Genomic DNA, 23,829 nt, shown 5'->3' on the forward strand with positions numbered 1-23,829 from the left:
ACATTTTGGAGCAGGCAATGGCAACCCACTCCAGTACTCTTGCCAGGAAAATCCCATGGATGGAGGAGCCTGGTAGGCTGCAGTTCATAGGGTCGCCACGAGTCAGACACGACTGAGCGACTTCACTTTCACTTTTCACTTTCGTGCATTGGAGAAGGAAATGGCAACCCACTCCAGTGTTCTTGCCTGGAGAATCCCAGGGACGGGGGAGCCTGGTAGGCTGCCGTCTATGGGGTCGCACAGAGTCGGACACGACTGAAGCGACTTAGCAGCAGCAGTAGCAGCACACATTTTTAAACCTGGGAGTGAACAAATCAAGATCGTTGTTTTGGGCAAGATTAATCTGCAAGTGGAGGGATACTGGAAAGCGAACAACATTTTAGTACAGGACGGCCATAAGGCCACTGCTTAGGTAAAGCCACCCTTTTGGGTGTCGGCGTCGAGATTTGAAGGATAAAGTAATCAGCCTCTCTCAAAGACCCTGATGGAATTCACGTCTTCGAAGGCTAGGAGGTGGGGCTTTTGATTAAGTGTGCGAACAAGGTTGGGGAAGAACACTCGATGACTTGTTCACACTATGGCTCTGTGGAAGAAAGGTAGAAAAAACGCCAAAGCAAGCAATCCAGAGCCACCTGTCCCAATCCGAAGCCCGCTTTGCCTGACCGAAGTCCCGCCGCCTACAGGTCGGTAAGATTGACAAGTAAGCCAGGGCCAGGCGGGCGCTCTTTCCCAGGCCCCGCCCCTCCGGCCGCGCGCCTGCGCCTTCCGTCCCTCCACCCCGCCCCGCGCCTCCCCCGCCCGCCTGGTCGCCGCCGCCGCAGCCGCCCGAGAGGAGCTTGGGGAGGACGGTGGCCCGCGAGGTTCGTCGCACACAACGCGGCGGCGATGTCCGCGAGCCAGGCGGGAGCCGCGGCGGCAGCGGCGGGGCCTCAAGCACGGCACGGCGGCCTGGGCTTCGGCCTCCCTCCGGTTCCTAGGAAGCGGGCCGACGGCCAGCGCGGCAGCAGCAGCGGCAGAGACGGAGGCTCCGGCGCGTCTCTCTCCTCCCCTTGAGCCTGAGCCGGGGGAGGCCAGGCGGCCCGGGTGGCTGGAGAGGGGTCCGCTGCCCGAGAATGGGAATTCTCTTCACCAGGATATGGAGACTGTTCAATCACCAGGGTGAGGGGCTCAGGCCGAGCGCGTACGGGTCGGGGAGAGGGTCACTCGTGGCCGGGTAGGTGGGTGGGTGGGTGGGGGTCTCCGAATACTTCCGGAATGTGGGCGCTGCGGTCGCGCGCGTTCTCTGCGCTGAAGTGCGGGCTGTTGCGGCTGCGGGCCTGGGGCTGGTCGATCCCACTCCCAGCTCGGGAATGGTTCCCGACTCGCTGCCCTTTTGTCTTAGGAGACCTTCCTAAGAAATCCATTCCGCAAATACACCCATTGCTCCGATTTCTGTTGGGAGTGGAAAAGGTCTCTTGTCCCACGTTCGACGCCCCTTGAGTGGCCCAGCCTGGCTCACGTTTCCGTCCTTCGGCGATTGGGTTTGCACACCACTTGAAGTACTGGGGTTCTCTAGGATGAAGGTTATAGGTTGTGGCCGCAAACGCACCCCTGAGCGACCGAGGATTGCAGAATGCGGAAAACATGAGAAATCTCTCTTGACTTAGCTAGTACATTCAGGTTTATGAGCCTTCCTTGCGCCTCCACCTCCCCGTTCCTCCTCCCCGCCCCCCCCCCCCCCCCCCCCCGCCTTTGGAAGATTCTTCTGCATCCTAAGTAGTGATGGTCCTCTCTCCGTTTGCCAGATTTGTATCTGTGTTTAAGGTTAAGCTTAAGGTCATTTTCCTACTCGTGTTTCTTGTTTCTTATTTAAGTAGAGGTTTTATGGCTGGATTTAAAATGTTAAAGTATCATTGAAAGCACTTAAAAATCATATCATGTGAAACATCTGTTAACTGTAAGTGACTAGTAATTTACCAGATATGGAGTGTATTATCATAAAGAGATGCTTAAGTTCATCTAAACTCAAACATTACCTTGAAATACATATCAGATTTATTGACATTTGTTAAAAAAAAAATAAGTGTAAAACTGGGGGAAAGAGGATGCAATTTTAACAAAAAGACAACACAGCCATTAAGATACAAAATAGTTACTGGTGTACTTTAATTTCTTTTTAACTCAAGTTGGGTGATTCATCATCCCGGCTGTCAGTAACTTTGTATTTTCCTCCTGTGAAGCTGGTGTTACTGTCACAGCCCAAAATTTTCCAGTAAAGACATAAATGAATGGTGGCATCTATTATGTGCAACCATCCCTGCTTCCTCCTTGGTAATCCAGCTGCTCCTACAAGAAGGCAATGGGAAGGGAACAGAACTGGAACTTGTGATCTCCAGTTTATCTTTTAAAAAATAAAGATGATAGTGTAGATCTCATGATACTAAATGGAAGAGCAACATTTCAAATGATTTTCAAATGATGTGGAGAATTTTCATGAACTGGAGAAAGCCTCTTCTAATATACACTGTCTCTAGCTAGCTGTTTCTGTTGAGAGAAGGGTGAATAGAAACCAGTTGCTTAACCTTTGTCCATCTGGGTCTCACCTAGAGTAGCAGGATATCTTGACTGTATGACCATGGAGCCCACAAATCCTGAAAACTTAATCTGTAGGTCTTAAGAATAACATGATACTGGTGGTACTTACAGTAGATAGTCTGTTTTAATGTTTAAATCCATAGTTTGTATTATTTTTAGCAAAGCTAATATTTCTACTCTACTGTGAAATTTAGAAAGATTGTTAATTGATCTCTAATCCTGCAAGAAAAATTAGATATCTCCATGTTATATTTTGAGTCAATGATAAAATTGTCTCTGTTAGTGAAGACAGAATTCGAACTTTGCCAGCAGATATTTGACAGTACTAGATAATGATTTGTGCTTTGTTACTACTAAAAATCACTGAGTCGTGTTCTTATTACCTCTATTTTGTGGTAATTTTTGACTGGACCTTTTTTTTCAGTATTGGGAAATAGTAAGAAGTTAATGAATTTCTAAAAATTTAGATGTCAGCATTATGAAAATATGAATAAACGATTTCCTATTAAATGATGTGATTGTCTTATCAGCAGGGTCACTTTAAATCTATCAGGTACTTGTTGGTCTTTTAGTTGTGAATTAAACTTTATTTTACCTCCAGAAGATGCAGAACACAGTCCTATGTTCTTTTCACATAAACTCTTGGAAGGAAGTTTTGAGGGATAACAGAATTTGCTATGATGATGAAACAAACTGTGTGATATCTCTATCACCCTTTAGACCAGCTTTTTCAATTTAAGCTTAGTTAGGTTGAGTACATAGTGAAAACTAATTGTATATTGCTCAGGCTTGAAAACCCAAAGGTTGCATTTACGTGATACTTTAATAGGGTACAAAGTTTGTCTTAGATGCTGTTGTATATATCATTTTTTAAAGTTTCTACTATAGAAACTTTGAAGTAGGTTTTTGGAGTAGTTTTTCCTTTGAAGTAGTTTTTCTTTTCTCCTGAAAATAGGAAACTGAGGTACTAGTGGAATGATTTTCCTAGGTAATGCAACTAAATACTGCAGAAATATTTTGCTGGCCTTAAAGAAGTGACTGGCATCGGTTTTTCATGTGAATTCTCCACCCTCCACATTGCCCCACCCCCATCCCCATTGCTGTTTTTCAGTTACTAAACTGTAAGTCTTTACAACTTTAGGGCTTGGAAGAGTTGCCACTAGTACCTTTTAGTATAGAAGGCCTTGTGATCAGAACTCCATTTGTTCATTGAACAAGTATTTTGAACACCTGTTTTGTGCTGGGGTCTGTTGTAGAGGGCTTCCCAGGTGGCGCTAGTGGTAAAAAACCTGCCTGTCAATGCACGGAGACAAAGAGATGCAGGTGGGGTAGACCAAGAACAAAACACACAAGACCCCCTGCCTTTATGTGGGGAGATAAGCTAACTTTGTCTTTATAGATAAAATAATAGCAGTTAATATTGACTTGCAAGGTTAGGGTCCATGTGTTTCATGCAGCTAATTTAGTCTTCACTTAATTGATTTACTCTTAGTAAGAACCCTGTGAGCCTGATAGTCTCCAGTTTTTAAGACAAAGAAACATTAGGTAATTTGTTCCAGGCATTACAGTTAAAAGTGATAGACTTTGGTGCTAAGTTGCTTCAGTTGTGTCTGACTCTTTGCTGCCCCATGGACTCTGTCCATATGATTCTCCAGGCAAAAATACTGGAGTGGGTTGCCATTTCCTTCTCAAGATTGAACTTGAGTCTCCTGCATCTCCTGCATTGGCAGGTGGATTCTCTACCGCTAGTGCTACCTGGGAAGCCCTTTTAGATTGAGACTTTAACCAGGATCATCTAGTGCCTGAGTTGGTGCCCTTGAAACCTAACAAAAACTTCTTTGTATAAGAAGGATTCATGTTAGATAAAAGGAAGAACTTTTAGACTCGTGAACTGTGAAAGAAGTTATGAAGTTTCCTCATGGGGAGCGTTGTTTCATTCTCCTGATTAGCTCACAGAAAAGGAATGATCCATTGTGAATGAATTATGTAGAAGCTGCCGGTGCCGCAGGACCTGGTGCTGGGAAAGCCACCTCTGATTCTGTTGATCTTTTCATCGTGTGGGAATTCAAATATGTAAATGAGCACCTATAGAAGCTGAGTAGCCAAAGGGGTGAACTGTACCAGTTATTAAAACTTTAGCTCCAAACTCACCTTTTTTGTGTGCTCTGTGCATACAGAGCTGGGTCCTTAAATACTAGGCTTTTAAAGGCACGGTGTCAAGCTTTGTTGGTAGGTGGCACTGCAAGAGGAGGGGGTTTTCTTTCTGGATATGATGTGCCTCTCAGCAGGCCCTCTCCTGCTCCGTGCAGTGTGGACGCCTTCTCCAGCCGCTGGCTCTTACACTGTCTAGTGGTCACAGCAGCTTCCTCTAATACCCACTTCAGTTGGTTTCAGAATGGAGGTCCTCCAGGGAAACACTTCCCAATGAACAGCTTTCCCCAACATGCTAGAGGGAGGATTTCCAGAAAGAGCCACCGGCGAGTCCGCACAGCTACTTCTCTGACATTCAGTGAGCCATGGCCAGGCCCTCAGCAAGGTCTGTATCTCAGTCCTGGGGAGCTGTGGGGAGAAGCCCTGTCTCAGCCCTGGGTGGTGAAAGCGCTGTGTATTGTCATTCCTTTAATCTTTATTGTTACTTCTTGTTAGCCAGTCCCTCATTACTCCAGTCCTCTGGAGTAGTTATTTTCAAGTTCAAATTGCTCTGTGGTTTCTGTTTCCTAATTGGATCTCTACTTTTTTCATGTATAATTGTTGCTTTTCATTCAGCAAAGTTTTTTGTCCCCCTCTCCCCATCCCCCGCCCCCAGCTGAAACTTCACTACCATTGCTGTAAGTTGCAAGTTTATTTTCAAACTTCGTTTTTTAAATTGATGATGCTTTTAGATTTTGCAAATTGAATTTTTAGTATGAGGGACTTTATCGATTATCTCCCTTCTAACCTTTATGTCTTCCAATTTTGATTTATTTATTCATTCATACTTTATTAAGTACATGATTTACTCTATAGATTCTGTGTTAAGACCTGTGAAAACTATAGTATACCTGACAGAAATGGGACTTTTTGTTCCTTGTGAGACAGAATCCTTGGGACTTAGTTTGGATATGAGGTGAGAATGAAAAATCAGGGTGACTCTCAGTTTATCTGCCTTAGTATTTGTGTTTTCTAGCTTTGGTATGATTCACAGAGATAGAAGTTCTCCAGGATAACGATGACTTTTTTTTTGCTTTGCTTAATTTACTGACTGGTAGTTGGCAGGATATATATTGACTTTTAGAACCTGTTAGTAAATAGAACTGGTAGGCTGCCTGAGTATATCAGAAGGAAACAAAGAAGGGAAACAAGCATTTTGATGACAAGAGTCAAGTATTGATTGGGAGACTAAAGCCCAGGTGATAATGCAAAATTCCATCCAGGTACTGTGACAAGTGTACAGTTGTTTGGGCTTATCTGAAAAACTGCAAGAATGCTGTGGCATAGATACTCTAAAAGAAAAATCATACTAAGTAGTAACTTGTCATAAATCACACGCATCAAAGCATTGAAACAGCCAAAAGTTTTGTTACATTTTCACATGATAACTGTCTCTTGTGTACACGTTGTATTTTAGGTTCTATGTATTATTTGTTTTGAAGTGCATTGTAACACTACCTGGAATATGTGTTTTTCATAGAAGTCTCTTCTATCCTGGTAGTGAGAGAAACAGGTTGCAGTGGTGAAAGAATCTAAGGCTATTCAGAGAAGGCTGATGATTAGACAGTGTGAATAATCTAACCCTATAGTTGGGGATAAAACAACTCTTCACCTTTGACTTGGCACCCTTATGTTTGAGCCCATTGCACAATGATGTCTTAATCTTATAGTTCTCACTGTGACCCACATGCTATACCTCAGACTTAGGAAGCTATTGAGAATAGCCATGGTGCTTTATTGTAAAAACACAGAAATTCAAATAGAGAAAAAACAAGTCTTGGGAGGGAGTAGATATAAGTTGGTATTGAACGTGACTTGTGGGTGTTAGAGATGATGAGGTGAAGGGCCTCTGGCTCGTGGCCTCATTGAACTGTCCTGATCTTAAGACTGAGCCAGGCAAGGTCCTGCAAGCATGGCGGTGTCGAAGGTGAAGCAGGACATGCCTCCGGTGGGGGGCTACGGCCCTATCGACTACAAGCGGAACCTTCCGCGTCGGGGACTTTAAAAAAAAAAAAGACTGAGCCACAGAACGTGGGGCTCCCCAGAGGTTTTCTGAATTCTGCGCATTTTGATGGAGAAGGCAATGGCAACCTACTCCAGTATTCTTGCCTGGAAAATCTCATGGACAGAGGAGCCTGGTGGGCTGCAGTCCATGGGGTCACTAAGAGTCAGACACGACTGAACGATTTTACTTTCACTTTTCACTTTCATGCATTGGAGAAGGAAATGGCAACCCACTCCAGCGTTCTTGCCTGGAGAATCCCAGGGATAGGAGAGCCTGGTGGGCTGCTGCTGTCTGTGGGGTCGCAGAGTCGGACACTACTGAAGCGACTTAACAGCAGCAGCACGTTTGATACGAGATCCTTTCTTCTTTTTAAAATATTTTAGCTACTAAAAAACCTTCATGTGTTCAAATATGTTAGCTTGTATTTCCTTGATTGACGTTGGAAATCTGCTTTATGTCTTAAGAGTTTGGGGGCATATTTGCATATTTATGCTTTTGTAAGTGACGGTTATTCACTGAGTTTGTAAAATTAGTTAGAAGAGGGAGGTTGTTTCCAGTATGGAGAGTGGTTTGAGCTGCTCTTTCCTTCGTCTCTGAATATCTCTTGACAGTCTTTTCTCCTGTTTATTTTCTACCACACCAGGCATGAATTCTCGCCCTGTATCATCCACTATGCCTTCTCTCCCTAGTGTGCTGCTTTTATTTCTAGGCACTAGTGAAGAAAGACTTAACAAGACTTTACATCTTTATCCACCAAATCATGTGACCCAATTTCATCTTATTCTCTAGTTCATTCATTCAGTGGCTTGTAAAAGACATTGTATCTTGAAGCTGTTCACCCCATCCTATCTTCCACTTGTGTCAGGAGAAGATGAAATCCCACTGTGAACTTCTTGTGCCATCTGCTTTATCTCAGTGTATGTGTGTTATTGCACAGTGGTTGGTTCACAGTAGTTTGACTTTATCAAGTTCATCTTGTGGTCAGGTATGACACAGAATCCTTCTTTATTTTTTTTTTCTTTTTTGCTTAGATAGTCTTTCCTCACAGAAATGGTAGAAAATGTGTTTGAAATCAAGAAATAAGTCCTATGGGGCATGGCTAAATTAAGGAGACCACTTTAAAAACAAAACCAGGTAGGGTTTTCCCCTAAAAGCAGTTACTCTAGGAGGCCAGATAGTTTTCTACTGATAAGTCCTATTGTTACTTTTTGAAATACCTTTTGAAACTACTTATAGAATTTTTTTTAGAGGCATATTTTAAAATCATCATTTAGGGATCACACCTCATTTAATAATGAAAAGGTAACACTCATCTTAACTGCTTTTTACCTTATGACTGAGATGATACCACGTGACTCCCCTCCCCTTTTAAAATCAAATTCATCTTCAGGGGTTAAACGGCGACCATTGGGAGTGTTCAAAACAGTGTGTCTCAGGCTCTGAAAGCAATTGCAAGAGAAAATTGCAAAATATTTTGAAAAATGGCAGCATGGTTAGAATAAGTGTTTAACCACCTTTAGGGACTAAGGACCTTGCCAGAGATAGTGCTATTGTATTTGTGATCTCTCTGTGTAAGATTCATATACACACACACATTTTGTAGTTACTGTGTAGTTATGTGTCATAGATCCTTGCCTACATTTGTATTGGTTTTGCCCCTATTAATTTTGTACTCTTTTTAGAGTACCATTTCTCTCATTGGTCAGGGTAATTGTATTTTCTTCCTGAGTACTGGCAAGTCTGTCTAAATTTAGTGCTGCAGCTAATACAAAGAGGTTAACAAAATAACGTTCCTAAAACTTAAAAATAAGCTGATGTTTTATTAATTATATTATTAAAAATTGGTATTCTATTCAAGTGGGAAACTAAAAACTCACCTAAGTCAGAGGTCAGAGAATAGCTCATTGTGAATTCTGCTGGTATTAAAATGTTTATAATTGCTAGTATTACTAGAACTGAAAAAGATATCTGTCATTAGAGAGGAAGTGCTCAATTTGAGGACATAGAAAAATATAGAGTCAGGCAAAATTGCCATGCCATTTAAAAACTTCCCGGGTATAAAGGTCCCCTGCTCCAAGGACTCAGTAATCTGGCCCTGTTCAGATGTGACCTTCCTGTGAAGATGGATTTGCCACTGCCTTTTTAACACTCCTTTGAGGAAGCCCATGCTTCTGATTTTAATCTGGTCACCCTTTACTTTTCCTTAGGAAGAAACTCCACTTGTCAGGTAGTTGTCATTTTCTCAGTTCCTTCACCCTAGTCATCTCTAAAGATGAAAGAGACTGGGCCCTGCATTTTTAAAATGACTTTTTAGAACCTGTTTTGGGGAGCATGGTCATGTCACTTTAGGACTCTAGTGGTTCTAAGCTGCCTGCTCTTCAAAGAATGAGTGACTGGACAAAATTGATTTTATTAAAACGTTCTGGGACTTCCCTGGTGGTCCAGTGGTTAAGACTGCACTTCCACTGCAGGGGGTACAAGTTCAGTCCCTGATTGGTGAATAAAGATCCCACATGGTGTGCAACCTAAAAAAGAAAGCACTGGCCTGCTAAAGTATATTATTTAAAGCCATTTTTTTTTTCTGTTTACTTGATCTTCATATTTTTGTGTAACTGGAAGTACCTATATAGCATTAGGAATTCCTCTTAATGGTAAGTGTTGTGTTTGGAAAACATCTACCACGTGACTGCAAAAGCTTTCTCTTGAAGAGCTCCTTTATCCTTAACATTTCTTGTTTATAGAATGAATATTAATTCAGCATTTATTATACCAGAAAAGTTGCAGTTGCTAGGAAGTACCCTTGAAGGGTGCCTCATTAAACTGAGATGATTAGTGTTTGTGTAAATCATTATAAGTGCTCTGTTAGAGGTGTGGCAGAAGAGCAGGAGAAAGTGATTTTTCTTGGGATGCTATACCTGAAAGATTAGTAGGAATTCTTGAAATGGAGAATTGGAGACGATAATTCCAGCACAGGCAAACACCATGAGTAGAGGTAGAGAAATGTTTGCTGTGGATGTAGGTAGCAGCTTGTGTAGGAAGAACAACGTGAACTCCAGCTTAGATGCCTGATGGTCATGGTGAGGGATAAAGCTGAAGCATACTCATTTGGGACTGGTTTTGTATACAAGGCTTAGAACTTGTACTTTGTTTTCCTGTCAAAGTGGAGAGCCGTCATTTCATTATCAGCTTTATAGTGTAGAAAAATTATTCAAGAAACAACAGAAAGATGGATTGGAGGTAGTCAAGTACAGTAAGAGATGAGGAGGACTGCAGCTAGGACAGTGGGGAGGAGGTAGGTTCAGAATATATTTTTGAGGGAGAATAGAACTTGGTGACAAATTAGATGTTGAGGTTGAGGGACTCCAAAGGCATCTGAAATAATGGTAATACCAGTAAGCAAATAAAGTAAGATAGAATCAGGAAAAGGTTTGAAAATTGGGTTTGGGGATGTTGTTGAGGGGCACTGTATCTATCCACTAAGATTGGAACTTAGGAAAGATTTGGGAACATGGATTAGGAACTGTCTTTCTTGGTAGTGGGCACTGCCCAAGTGCTGTCGTACTTATACAACCCTGAAAGATAGTATTGTCCCTCCCTGTTTGACAGTGAGGAAGCTTAGGGTTAGAGGAATAAGTCATTTGCTCAACGTGACACAACCACATGTGTTTTCCCATCTTGCTTCTGTTACCTGTTGCTGTGTAACAAGCCAATTCTCCTAAATTTGATGACTTAAAGGAATTATTACAATCTCTCATGGCTCTGTGAGCTCACTAAGCTCAGCTAGGAAGTTCTGGCTTGGGGCTCATTTGATTACAGTTGGATGACAGCTAGAACTGGAGTCATCTCCGGCTCCACCTGGCTCCATATCCAGGGTGGTTTCTTTGTGTGTCTGGCATCTCAGAATGGTTAGAACAGCTAAGGGCAACTGTGCGTCACCCGGGCTTCCTCACTCATGTGCACAACAATCATGGGGTAGTCAGACTTGTTACCTGGTATCTGGCTTACTCCAGGGGGAGTTGTCCAAGAGCTGGGCAGCAACTGCAAGGTGTGAGATGATCCAGGTGTGGAAGTCACACAGTCACTTCTGCATCTTGTTGGTTAAAAGCAAGTCATCGGACCCGCCAGGATTTAAGGGAGCATGAATATCCAGAGACCGTCTTTGGAGATTAGCTTCCTCCATGCGCTGCTGTCTTTGGGAATCGTTTTTAGACGGGATGGCAATAGATGGGCCCCAAGATACCTTGCTAAAATGTGAAAGGAATGCAAGAAGACAGCATGAGTGTTTGAAGGAGGACCCAAGGAAAAGGAGTTGGTGGAAAAAATAAATCAAGAGACAGAGGAAGAAAAAGTTGGAAAAAGTGATGCTGTAGAAGCCAAGGAAGCAGGGAGTCACTGCCACCATAGCCATAGGTCCTTAAATTTGATTAGAAGGACCCTATGGTTCACATGTGCTCAGATACTTAGAGATGCCTGCTAAAGGCAGCTTTAAAAGGCTGCCCTTTTTCTCCCTGCCATTCACCCATCTCACCTGTGCATACCCCATTAATGCCTTAAATTCATATTTAGAATTTAAGTAACTTAGTCCAGTGTGAAACATTAACAAGTTAAGTCTTACATAAATTGTTGTGATTGCATTTGGAATAGTTGACTGAAAGTTGGCTTCCAAGGAGTGGAAAGAATGTAGTACTTCTGGCTTCCTAGACAGGTGAAACTTATCTACTCAGAATGAGGGGTTAGACCAATAATTCTTCTCTTGCTGTGATGTTCTTCTGAGTTACGAGAAGGAATAAAATGCCATACACTGAATTACACCATGGCTGAAAAGAGTAGATGAAATGGGAAAATTTTTAATTTTTGATTAATAAATCAGTTTTTTTTTTTTTTCCAGAGCACAAAGTTATCATTGTTGGGCTGGATAATGCAGGGAAAACTACCATCCTTTACCAGTTGTAAGTACTAAGTAGCTAAAAAATTGTATCTTTTTGTATATAGTTACTTTCTCTGCCAGAGTGATACTTAATTAGCAAAAGCAGTAAAAAATTTTATGGAATCCACATTACTCTGTAAGAAGGCAGGTTGGCCATGAACCAGGAGCCGAATTTAAGCAACTGCTTCTAGAGAGCTAGAACTTTATAAGACGTTGAGAGTGTTGTTCAGTTGTTCGCTTATAGAGAGCAGACAAATATTTGTTTCTGTAGTTTCTTGGAATGAAACTACAAAGTGTTCCAGCTAGTCCATTACCTAGTTCCACCTCTGTTTGAACTCTTCATTCACTCTTTTTTTTTTGAAGTTTCAAAGAGCTTTATTGTTTTCATACAACACATGATAGTGATGTATTTCAGGTTTTACCAAAGTGTGGCATCTTAAAATTAGGGATGGTTCATATCTATGATTCCAGAAATATAGTAGTTTTTTCAACATAAAGAGTCCAGTGTGTGTATTTGTTAGTATTCTTCTGAACATTATTTATTTATGTGTGGTGGTGGTGGTGGTGTTTAGTCGCTAAGTCATGTCTGACTCTTTTGCGACCCAATGGACGGTAGTCTGCCGGGCTCCTCTGTTCATGGGATTTCTCAGGCAAGAATTCTCAAGAATTCTTCCAGAGAATCTTCCCAACTCAGGGATCAAGCCTGCGTCTCCTGCTTTGGCAGGCGGATTCTTTACCACTGAACCACCTGGGAGATCCTACACGTGTGTGTAATATATGTATAATATGTAGTATCCTGTTTTTATTTATTTATTTTTTATTTGAAGTACAGTTGCTTTACACTGGTATGTCAATTTCTGCTCTGCAGCAAAGTGAATCAGCCATACATACATATATAAGTCCTCTTTTTGGATTTCTTTCCCATTTAGGTCACCACAGAGCACCAACTAGAGTTCCCTGTGCTATATATACAGTAGTGAACCCTTTGTTCACTCTTAATAAACCTAATGGAAAGGGGATATTTGGGTATAAAATATAAAAGGAGGTTATGCTAATTTATCCCTTAGTTGAAAAATATTCAAACAATCTAGTTTCTTTGCTAATTGTGATATATTTGAACTTTTCCCCCAGTTCTATGAATGAAGTTGTGCATACATCCCCAACAATAGGAAGTAATGTAGAAGAGATAGTGATTAATAATACACGTTTTCTAATGTGGGATATCGGTGGCCAAGAATCTCTTCGTTCTTCCTGGAACACTTACTATACTAACACGGAGGTATGTTTCTTAATATACTAAGTCTTTTGTGAATATAATACTTGGGAAATACTTTCTAGATATAAACTCTTAAAGTTATCTTTTTGAAATATCACAGTATATTAATGTTAATATAAGTAGACTTTAAACATAATGGAATCTTTAATTCCCTCTTTCAGGGTCATTGTTCTGTATATCCAGTCTCATTGAACCGTAAGAAGAATTGGTGATTGATTAGTCTGATTTTATACTGATCCCAGAGCTTGTCTTAAATAATTGTTTTTCTAAAGAACTCCATTTCACAGTTTGTAACTTCATTTCTTTAGTACTATTTACTTGTGTCTGTATAGAGGAAATCCGAGTTAAATGAGGGGACTGGTGGTTTGAATCCTTGTTCAATAATTTTACTGTGTATTTTCTTTTATGCAATGCAATTGCACATTAAAGAACTCTTTTTATTATAAAACAGTTTAGATATAGTCATATGTTTTATTTACATATTATTTGCCAAGAGGAAATTTCTGACATTTGAGATCTTCACTGTATAGACCTTGTAAGATTAAAGGCTATGATATTTGTTTTTGTAGTGCTGGTTATAAGTTAATAAGTCTCCAACTGTATATATGGATGAGGCACTGTTAAATGTCTCTAATGACTTGATTCCCTAACACTCTGTTAAGAATTTGATCATGTCTTTTGTAGAAGGAGTATATATATGATTAGTATCCCCATATAAAATGCTGCATGTATTGTAAATTCATGCCATCGTCTTGAAAATCAATAGCTTTGTTGAAAGGTTTAGAGTAGGACATGTCTTAGAGCAATATAACCACATATCAGTAAAGTCTCAATGGGAGAAGAGGTCAAGTAGCAGTTCTCTTATCCATCTGCATTGTGGTTGATGAAATCTGAAGAATAGAGAAGATCCTGAAAATTAAGTGGTTTGTTTGGAAATGCTAGTTCTAAACAATATATAGTGCATACTAATACTAGGCAGTCAAAATTAACTTGGGCATAACCAGTGCCATCATAAAGTGACTATACCTGCTCCTGTTTCCCTGGTGCCTTTTGGTGCTCATGGAGTAGAAGGAGGGGCCATTGGAGCTCAGTCCTGCACAGCTCCTTTATGAGTGTTTGCATCTTCTGATGCTGGTCTCGTCAACAGTTCAGGAAAGAGCTGAACTGATTGTGCTTGCAGTAGCAGGGACCACTTATATAAGGAAGAAGGCATGGTTTTAGATACAGATTTATTCTTTAAATTTGTTGGGTTTTTTTTGAAAATTAACTCTCATATTACTTTATTCTCATACACCTGCCCTTTTAGATTTTTAAATTGACATTAATAAATAGTATCTGTCTAGAAGTAACTTAAATTTTGGGTCATAATATATTTTTGTCTTATGGACTTACAGTGCAAATAGAATTAAGATATTAGATATTAATTAAGATATTATAGAATTAAGATACTAATTTAGAAAACATGTTATATTTTGCTTAGTTTATTAGCAGAATATTCTAATAGAATGATGACATCATATTGTCTTTTATTTTCTCTTAAAAATTAGTAAATATGTTTGAATTAAAGATTAGACCTTTAGGCTTCACAAAGTATAGTGGGTATCTCTGGTTTTCAATAATACTATACCATAAGGTTCTAATTTCTTGATAGTTGTTAGACTGTAAATCAAATAAATACTTGATAAATTTTACAGATAGCAAATTATGTAATCACTAATGACTTTTTTTGTAATTATTTTAGTTTGTAATAGTTGTTGTGGACAGTACAGACAGAGAAAGGATTTCTGTAACTAGAGAAGAACTCTATAAAATGTTAGCCCATGAGGTAAGTAGGATTCTGGCATTAGATGTGTGTTGGGGGGATATTTCTGTCACATTTTTTACTTTATATTTTCTCATGGGGATGCTATTTCAGATTTTTGGAAAAAATTATTTAGCTACTGAGTTTGTAATTTTGACACTTTCCAATTTGGAAGTGTATCTGAAAGCAGTAGAATGTGGAATCACTTGTAGATTTTTAACACCATTTATCTTGAATAAATTTGGTTTAGAAGTTTTCCTGGACAAAAAGATCTAAAATGGCTTTCATTTTTCATTTTAAATTGATTAATCATACAGAGGATTATCATTAAGACTTTACAGCATCTTATTTCTAAGACACACAGCAAGTTCTGATGATAACTCAGTTATCTGACTAATACTTAAATTTGTTGCCCTTTAGTCTCTGGTATTTTTCCCTCAGCTGAATAAAACTATGTAACTAGCCATATTTTCTTAGCCCTTGAGAAATATAACTGTTAACATAATTTGAGAATTAAATGGACTGAATAATATAGTCAGTAATGATAATAGTAACTATAAAATCATATATTATTGGTAATAGAGTTGTACCTCTGTGTTAGCAGTTTTGGTTCTAGGATGCCTGTAGGTACCAAAATCCAAAGATGTTCAAGTTCCTTGTATAAAATGGTACAGTATTTGCATATAACCTATGCATATCCTCCTGTATACTTTAAGTCATCTGTAGATTGCTTATAATATCTAGTACAGTGTAAATGCTATGAAAATATGCAGCAAATCCAAGTTTTGCTTTTTGAACTTTCTGGAATGTTTTTCCCTGAATATCTTCAACTTGAGGTTCATGTGACTGCAGAACCCATGGATAAGTAAGGCCAACTGTAGTGGCATCTGATTATTTTCACTTGCCTTTTATCACAGATGTTACTTTCTCAACTCAAAGGTGGCAATAGAATAGTAAATACTTAAATGTGTTGTATAATTTTTATTTGAGTGTAATTTTAAGGAAACTGGGATATCTTTGTAATGACGTTTTATATTAGTTTTAATACTGATTCAATGGCTTCCTTTTGTGATTTTTGTTAAGAATTTTGGTATGTTTCACATGTAAGGAAACTTGGTGAAGTAGTTATGTAAATTGGAGTTTCTGTTTTGCTTGTGGTGGTCATACCCACCAAGATGCTATTTTGAACTGATTCTAGCAGCTGTTAAATCTTTGGAATTTTTTTTTTTTTTTTTTAATTCATCTTGCCTTTCTACATGTATTTAACAATTTTCAATTCAAAAGAGGCATGAGCTAAGGATTTTTAAAATGTCCCCCTTTGCATTTTACAACAATGCATCATTCTTCAGTTTTTACCAAAGAGTTGTTCTGTTGTTGTTTTATGAAGACTTTAGAAAAAGAAAAATAAGACGCAAAATGTATTTGTCTCTTGACTATATTTTTTACTCTGTTAACAGGTAGCCTCCCTATTTGATTCTTACTCTAATTGGCCAATATGTAGGACATCAGTATTATAAAAAGTCCAGAGAGTAGGGCTCTAACAGAGTCGTTGGATTTTATGAGTTGAGTCATTAACTTGCATAGATCAATTAACCTCGTCTTTTATGGATTAGCACACTGAGGCCCAGTAGTTTATGTGACTTGATGAGCTTTTGAATTTAAGCATTCACATCATTCAGGCTCTTCACTAGCTGCTGTTGAGTCACTTCAGTCGTGTCCGACTCTGTGCAACCCCATAGACGGCAGTCCACCAGGATGCCCCGTCCCTGGGATTTTCCAGGCAAGAACACTGGAGTGGGTTGCCATTTCCTTCTCCAATGCATGAAAATGAAAAGTGAAAGTGAAGTCGCTCAGTCATGTCCAGCCCTCAGCAACCCCATGGACTCTGCAGCCTTCCAGGCTCCTCCATCCATGGGATTTTTCAGGCAAGAGTACTGGCGTGGGGTGCCATTGCCTTCTCCGCTCTTCGCTAGGAAAAATAGTAAAAGCCAGAAATAGAGCCTAGCTGGAAAGTGAAAGAAGGGATGAAAAATAGTAAAAGCCAGAAATAGAGCCTAGCTGGAAAGTGAAAGAAAGGATGAGATTACCAGAAAAGAAAGGAATTATAGGTAAAATTGGGAACTAGAGTTAAGTTACTTAATAGGGTCAGGAAGAGCCAATAGGCAGAGTTCTGGGGAGGAGCTTCCGGCTCAAGGATGAGAATTTGTGAATGAAAAATAAATTCTGACATGGGTTAGTCAAGTGCTTCATGCATACCACAATAAACAACAGTCTTCTTATCATCACCAGTAATGATTCTATGTATTATGAAATACAGAACTAGAGCATTTAAATACATTTCTGAAAGCTTCATCTTAAATGAAGCGCAAAAACATTGAAACTCATGAATTTTTTTTAAAATTCCAAAGACGAAAGAATAGATGTGTTTTATTCAGAATGACTCAACTTCTAGTAATTATCTTTACAAATGGAGTTTGAGAAACAAATTGACAACTATATATGGCATATAGACAATGCTAATAAGTAAATATGTCTGTGTGTGCTACTATTCATTTCCTTGACTAAACTAAAAACTATTTTTAGACTCTTAAGAACAGAAGTCTGTGGTATGGAGCAGAACTTTTTCAAAGTGTTTAAAATGGGTGATATACAAAAGATCACCACTCTTTACCTTGTACTTTGACCTCTTGTTAAGTCAAGTAACAGCCTTAATCCAGTGTATCTCTTTTCTACTGTTTAGCATAATGCATACTTTGTTGTGAGGTTATTTTAAGAAAAAGTAAAGGAAGACGTAATTTTCCTCTTTTCCTAAATATTTAAATGTAGATAACATAGCTTTTAAAAAAATCAAGAACCTTAAATAAAATTTGAGCCTTTAATATCTAGAAAAATTACATTCAATATGGGTTTTTTCTTTTTTTTTTAGACATTGCAGTACCTGGCTCTCTTTCTTAGGTTTTCCAATTTTCAGTCTACGGGCCTCTCCAAATAATTTTGTTACTAAAAGTGATGAATATAGGTTACTTATAAATAGCATAAACTATGTGTCCTAACTTGTGCCAAATATTTCTGTTGTTAAGTATTTCTAAAGTGTGTTCCTTGAACATGGCAGCATTACCTGGCATGACCTATATAAAGATTGCAACACATGCTGGCAAGAAGAGATAGTGAAACCTAAACGATAGGAAGATAGGAATTAAATCCCATGGAAAGTCCATCTACTCAGTGATTCAGCCATATATCAACTATTGATAACTGTTCCATTTTCCAATTAGGATAAGAGAAAAAAAAATCATATACTTGATAATGCATATGAGCACTAGTTATAGGTCATCCCTTCAACTTTTTGCCTTATATAAATAGGCAGGTGATCTGAACTATAGGTGAAACGAATTGAAACTCTCTTGGGGGAGCGGTAGTATTTTTTTTTTTAATTTATTTGAAGGATAATTGCTTTAGAATATTGTGTTGGTTTTTGCCATATATCAGCATGAGTCAACCATAGGTATACATATGTTCCCTCCCTCTTGAACCTCCCACCCCATTCCACCTTTCTAGGTTGTCACAGAGCATGGGTTTGAGCTCCCTGAGTCACACAGCAATAAATAGGAACTCTTAGAACTTAATGTTTTCAGAGCAGTGGTCCCTGACCTTTTTAGCACCAGGGACTAATTTTGTGGAAGACGATTTTTCCACAGTCCTACGGAGGGGAAAGAGATGGTTTCCTGATGATTGAAGCACATTACATTTATTGTGCACTTGTATTTCTATTATTATTACATCAGCTCCATCTCAGATCATCAGGCATTAGATTCCAGAGGTTTGAGACCCTCATGCTAGAGTATCCCTTCTCTGACCAAGTTACTCAGGTAACTCTGTCCTTATCTGCAGTACTGTAGTGCCGTCCTGCAGGGGGCACTGTAACTAAGTCAGTCTCGTTGTTTATGTAAAGCATGCAGCAGAACTCCTGTTAACCAAGTAAGAAATTTACTACTTTTGTTGTTTATTTACTTCAGAAAGAATGAAAAGCCTTTGAGACTCTCTTCTAGCAAGAGTAAAATAATGCGGAACAATGTCTCTTTAAACCTACTAAAGACTCTTCCTTCGAACACACAAACACATGATTGAAACCAAAATATTCTCACTGAGATCCCTGAAAAGAAGATGGCATTTAACAGAGCTGGGAACACTTGCAGACATAGCACCAAAACCTTAGTGTTCTCTGTATCTCTTAAAATATATAGGCAGAGTTTTATGAGAGTTCAGTCGACTAGTTGAGTGGATCCATCATGGTTTCTTAGCCCAGTATTTACGAATGGACTTTAGGATATCAATGAACACCCTAAAATTGTACAAAAACTTTTTTGGGCGTATATACATACGTACATTTTTATGAGGGAGAAGTCCATAACTCTCCTTAGGTTTACCAAGGAAGCTCTACCTAAAGTATAGGTTGGGCAAGAATTTTGAAAAGCTCTTGAGTGCCACTCTAAAGAGTAATTAGGGTTGGGGTGGTGGTTGTTTAGTTGCTAAGTCACATTTCACTCTTTACAACCCCATGGACTTAGCCCACCAGGCTCCTCTGTCCATGGGATTTCCCAGGCAAGAATACTGAAGTAGGTTACCATTTCCTCTCCAGTGGATCTTCCTGACCCGGGGATCAAACCTCGGTCTCCTGCATTAGCAGGTAGATTCTTTACCATTGAGCCACTTGGGAATCCTGGGGGAATGGTTAGACATGTATTAAATTGGAAGATGGGACTGTTAAATAGAGCACATAGGACCATAAAAATGTAATCTAGCACTGTAAGAAATATGTAAACACATGCGAGTATAGATTGATTAATTTAAATGTGTTCAGTGTGATGTTTACTTTCCATCATAAGAGCTATGAGATACTTTTATGTAAAGTAGTTGAGACAATTTAGGTTACACAGATTATCATATATAATCTGTGAAGCCGGAAAGTGTTGAAAAAAATGAACTGACCTTTACAGTTTTGTTTGCTTTTGTAGGACCTAAGGAAAGCTGGATTGCTGATTTTTGCTAACAAACAAGATGTTAAAGGATGCATGACTGTAGCAGAAATCTCCCAGTTTTTGAAACTAACTTCTATTAAAGATCACCAGTGGCACATCCAGGCATGCTGTGCTCTTACTGGCGAGGGGTAAGATGTCTTCTTCATGAACAACATGTATTTAGCTTTAAAACATGTATTTCTTTTAAAAATCAAATATTTAAGGTTACCACGTACAGAACTTTGTGAGGGAGAGATGTAAGACACAGTCCACGCAAGTCAGGAAATAGTTCTTGCACTGTCGTTGAGACTTACATTCTAAGAAAGGAACTGGCACTTGCTGAGTATGTCCTGTGCCTTGTGTGCTTTCTATAGAGTGTACCATTTATTCCTAATAGTCATGTAGACCAGTTAGATTTGGGAGAATGGCATTGAAACATATAAAATATCATGTATGAAACGAGATGCCAGTCCAGGTTCAATGCACGATACTGGATGCTTGGGGCTAGTGCACTGGGACGACCCAGAGGGATGGTATGGGGAGGGAGGAGGGAGGAGGGTTCAGGATAGGGAGCACATGTTTACCTGTGATGGATTCATTTTGATATTTGGCAAAACTAATACAATTATGTAAAGTTTAAAAATAAAATTAAAATAATAATAATAATAAAAAAAATTCATGTTTCATGCATAAAAAAGCTGAAATAGAAAATTTGCATGAGGGACTAGTTTGCAGATATGCTATCAGTGTTGCCAAAAGGAAGTTCCTGCACTTCAAAAAATAAGAGAGTTAGAATTGGAGAGAGTGTGGCAGAAGGGTCCTTGGCCCTGGAGGGAAGGGTGGTGCCTGCAGTAGAATTTTGCCCTGGTTTAATGCTCAGGGGTGAAAGGATTTCAAGCAGGCAGAGCTTGTCGGCATTGTTATAGGTAAGATATAAAACATAATGTTATATGAGGCATAGCTGCTGCTGCTGCTAAGTCGCTTCAGTCGTGTCCAACTCTGTGCGGCCCCATAGACGGCAGCCCACCAGGCTCCCCCGTCCCTGGGATTCTCCAGGCAAGAACACTGGAGTAGGTTGCCATTTCCTTCTCCAATGCATGAAAGTGAAAAGTGAAAGTAAAGTCGCTCTGTCGTGCCTGACTCTTAGCAACATCATGGACTGCAGCCTTCCAGGCTCCTCCGTCCATGGGATCTTCCAGGCAAGAGTACTGGAGTGGCGTGCCATTGCCTTTAGTGTCAATAATTCAGTATTTGGTTTACCCTTCTCTGTGACCTTAAAAAGAAGGGAATTTCTCCCACTGCAGGAAAATTCATGTCTATGCCTCAAAGCTTCTGCCCTTTTCTAACACCTGAGGAACCTGATCACCAAATTTAAGAAGTAAATTGGAGATGAAGCCGAATCTTAGTGAAATAGAAGGCACCATTACCTGATTACAGACATTTGGAAGAGCGTAGTTATTAGAATCTCAAAACAGCAAATCTGTTCATTAAAAAAAAAAAAAATCAGACAGTACCGACTATCCACATACTCATTTAAGTAAAAATATCTTCTACATAGTTCTTTGTTAAATAGTTTATATACATATAGGATACATATATAGATATCGGTGTATCTTTATTTGTATTATCTTTATCAAAAGTCTTAAAGCAAAAGCACTGATTATAATACTAAATCTGACAACAAAGATAAGTGATCTAAGACGGATAAAAGATTTAACTTGTATACTTTGAGTAATTGTGTGGAAAATATATCATTAGTTAGGATACATATGAATTCTGGCAGTTTTAATGTGTTAAGAACGTTACTTATTAAATTAATTTTTGTGGCAAAATATATATAATATAAAACTGGTAATTTAACCATTTTTAAGTGTACAATACATGGGCATTAAGTACATTCACAGTGTGATACAGCCATCACCCCCCTCTATTTTGAGTTCCAGCAGTTTTATTTTTAAAGGGGGACATCAGCAGATGATGCCATCTTTTCAGTTTTGGGTTTATGTGGTCTTCCATTTGCAGGAGTTAGCAAATGGAAATGTTTGGTTTAGGGGAAATGTTGTTTCCTGTGTAATCTGACCACCTTAGTCTTGGTTTTAGTATTGGTGACATTTAGACTCGCACCTGTCATTTGCTCACCTGTCTAAGGTCAGGCTCCCTCTGCAATATGGGAAGGGTTCTGGTCCTAGTACTGTGAAGATTAGATAATGGATATTAAGTGCTTAGTGCAGTCTCTAGTTTGCTCTTAAGTAACTCCTGTACCTTTAACAGTGTAGAATTAATTAATTTACTCATCTTGTTATTGTATCATTTCCTGTGAGTAGTTGAAAGGTAACGAATTAATAGGGAAGAAGTATGGGCCTATACCAAAACAATCGTTTATTTACTTCATTGCCCTCTTTTCCTTCTATTTCTATTGTCTCTACATTTTTAGACTTAGGCACAAAAATCTGAGTTCTGGCTTTTTAAGTATTAAATGGTAGCATTGTTTCTCATATCTGTAAAACCTCCTCATACATATTGATTGATCCTTCATAACAGTCCTTCATTTTGTTATATTTCCCTCTTGCTAAATAAACATTTAGATTCTTTTACCTTAATAAATATTTCTTTCTATATTTTGGATTATGCTCAGTTACCCATTGTTCAAGGATAACTGGTGTTAGTAATATGAGATTTTATTTTATTTCCTTCAGATTTTTTTGATGTATAGATGTCACAAATACTACATGCATACTTTGTTTTAATAGCTGCTATATATTAAATATCCTGCCATTTCTACTTCATTTATATTGTGAGCATTTTGTCATATTGTAAAACAATCTTTGAAAGGAATTTTTAAATACATCATCATATGAATGTTCCATAATTTGTTAAATTTTTTCTCTATTGTCAGACATCTAGATTTTACTATTTCCTATTAAAAATGCTTTTATGAACAGTAATAATACATAAACATGTCTTTATCTTTTTTAGGATATATTTCTAAAAGTAGAAAAAAAGGGTAGAGTGTTGGTATTTTAAGCATTTTTGATACTTCTTACTAAATGACTTTCCATGAGCATTCACTATGTACTTATTGAGCTTCTCTTATGTATCAGGCAGTACTCTATGCACTAGAGATATAACAGAACCAAAAATGTGCAGTTGTACTGTATGGAAGTATAGCACCCACATTGAATATTACTGATTTTTCTAATCTTTGTTGTTTAGATAAAAAATCGTATCTTCTTTTAATTTGCTCTTCATAGCTTTTTAGTTGAGAATTTGATCAAGATATTTTATTTTCTTTATAGATTATGCCAAGGACTTGAATGGATGATGTCACGACTTAAGATTAGATGATCTCTACTGACCTCTTCTCATAGACTTTGTGTAAATGAAGTGCTGGACCTTACCTGAAAGCTGCAAAAATTAATGGTTTAGATATATTTATAATAAACTGATTTAAACATTTAAACTTTTTCTATAAGAAGAAAAATTAAGACCACTTATTTGAAAACACAGATGAAGTTTCACCTTTCAATCTGCTTTCTTATTAGTTCCTTCCAAAGCAAGGTCTTAAAGCTGTGATTGACATTTTTCTCATAATGAATCCTCTCAGGACATTGTGTAGCCTGTGGTAAGTACAAAGGGAGAGGAAGACATTTTTAACTTTCAGAGCTTTATTATCAGTATAACCCTCCCTTGTTGAATGTTGTTCTCTTCCTGTTCCATTAAGTCAAAATACAAATCAGCACAGATACTCAGTTTCCAATATTTCAAAATGTAATTATGAAAAGTATTTTGCATAAGGTTGTGTATGTATTGTGTATATACCTCAAGTTCGAGTTAATGGCTTTGATTTATGTTCTTAAAGAAAAGCAAATAACACAAAAACTAATGCCCTTAGTTACAAACGTACTGGGATGAGTACTGGCATTGATGCTGAGTGCCATTTTGTACTTCCCCTATGTTCTCTGTATTATACTAACCCACCCCCAAATCATTGAGCCACTCTTTAAAAAAAAAAAAAAAGGAAAAAGCTTCACGTTGTGT

At 38.7% G+C, this 23,829-nt stretch overlaps 1 protein-coding gene across 1 annotated transcript; it reads left to right on the plus strand.

The window, feature by feature from the left end:
• Nucleotides 1–857: 857 nt before the first annotated feature.
• Nucleotides 858–23,808, plus strand: ARL5A (ADP ribosylation factor like GTPase 5A). The gene is given in 6 exon segments (NM_001046245.2): nucleotides 858–1,158; nucleotides 11,658–11,718; nucleotides 12,828–12,975; nucleotides 14,714–14,797; nucleotides 19,789–19,940; nucleotides 23,088–23,808. Coding segments are annotated over 6 exon segments (540 nt in total). The 5' UTR covers nucleotides 858–1,112; the 3' UTR covers nucleotides 23,137–23,808.
• Nucleotides 23,809–23,829: the final 21 nt, after the last annotated feature.

Source organism: Bos taurus, chromosome 2, assembly GCF_002263795.3.
Source record: "Bos taurus isolate L1 Dominette 01449 registration number 42190680 breed Hereford chromosome 2, ARS-UCD2.0, whole genome shotgun sequence".
Lineage (NCBI taxonomy): Eukaryota > Metazoa > Chordata > Mammalia > Artiodactyla > Bovidae > Bos > Bos taurus.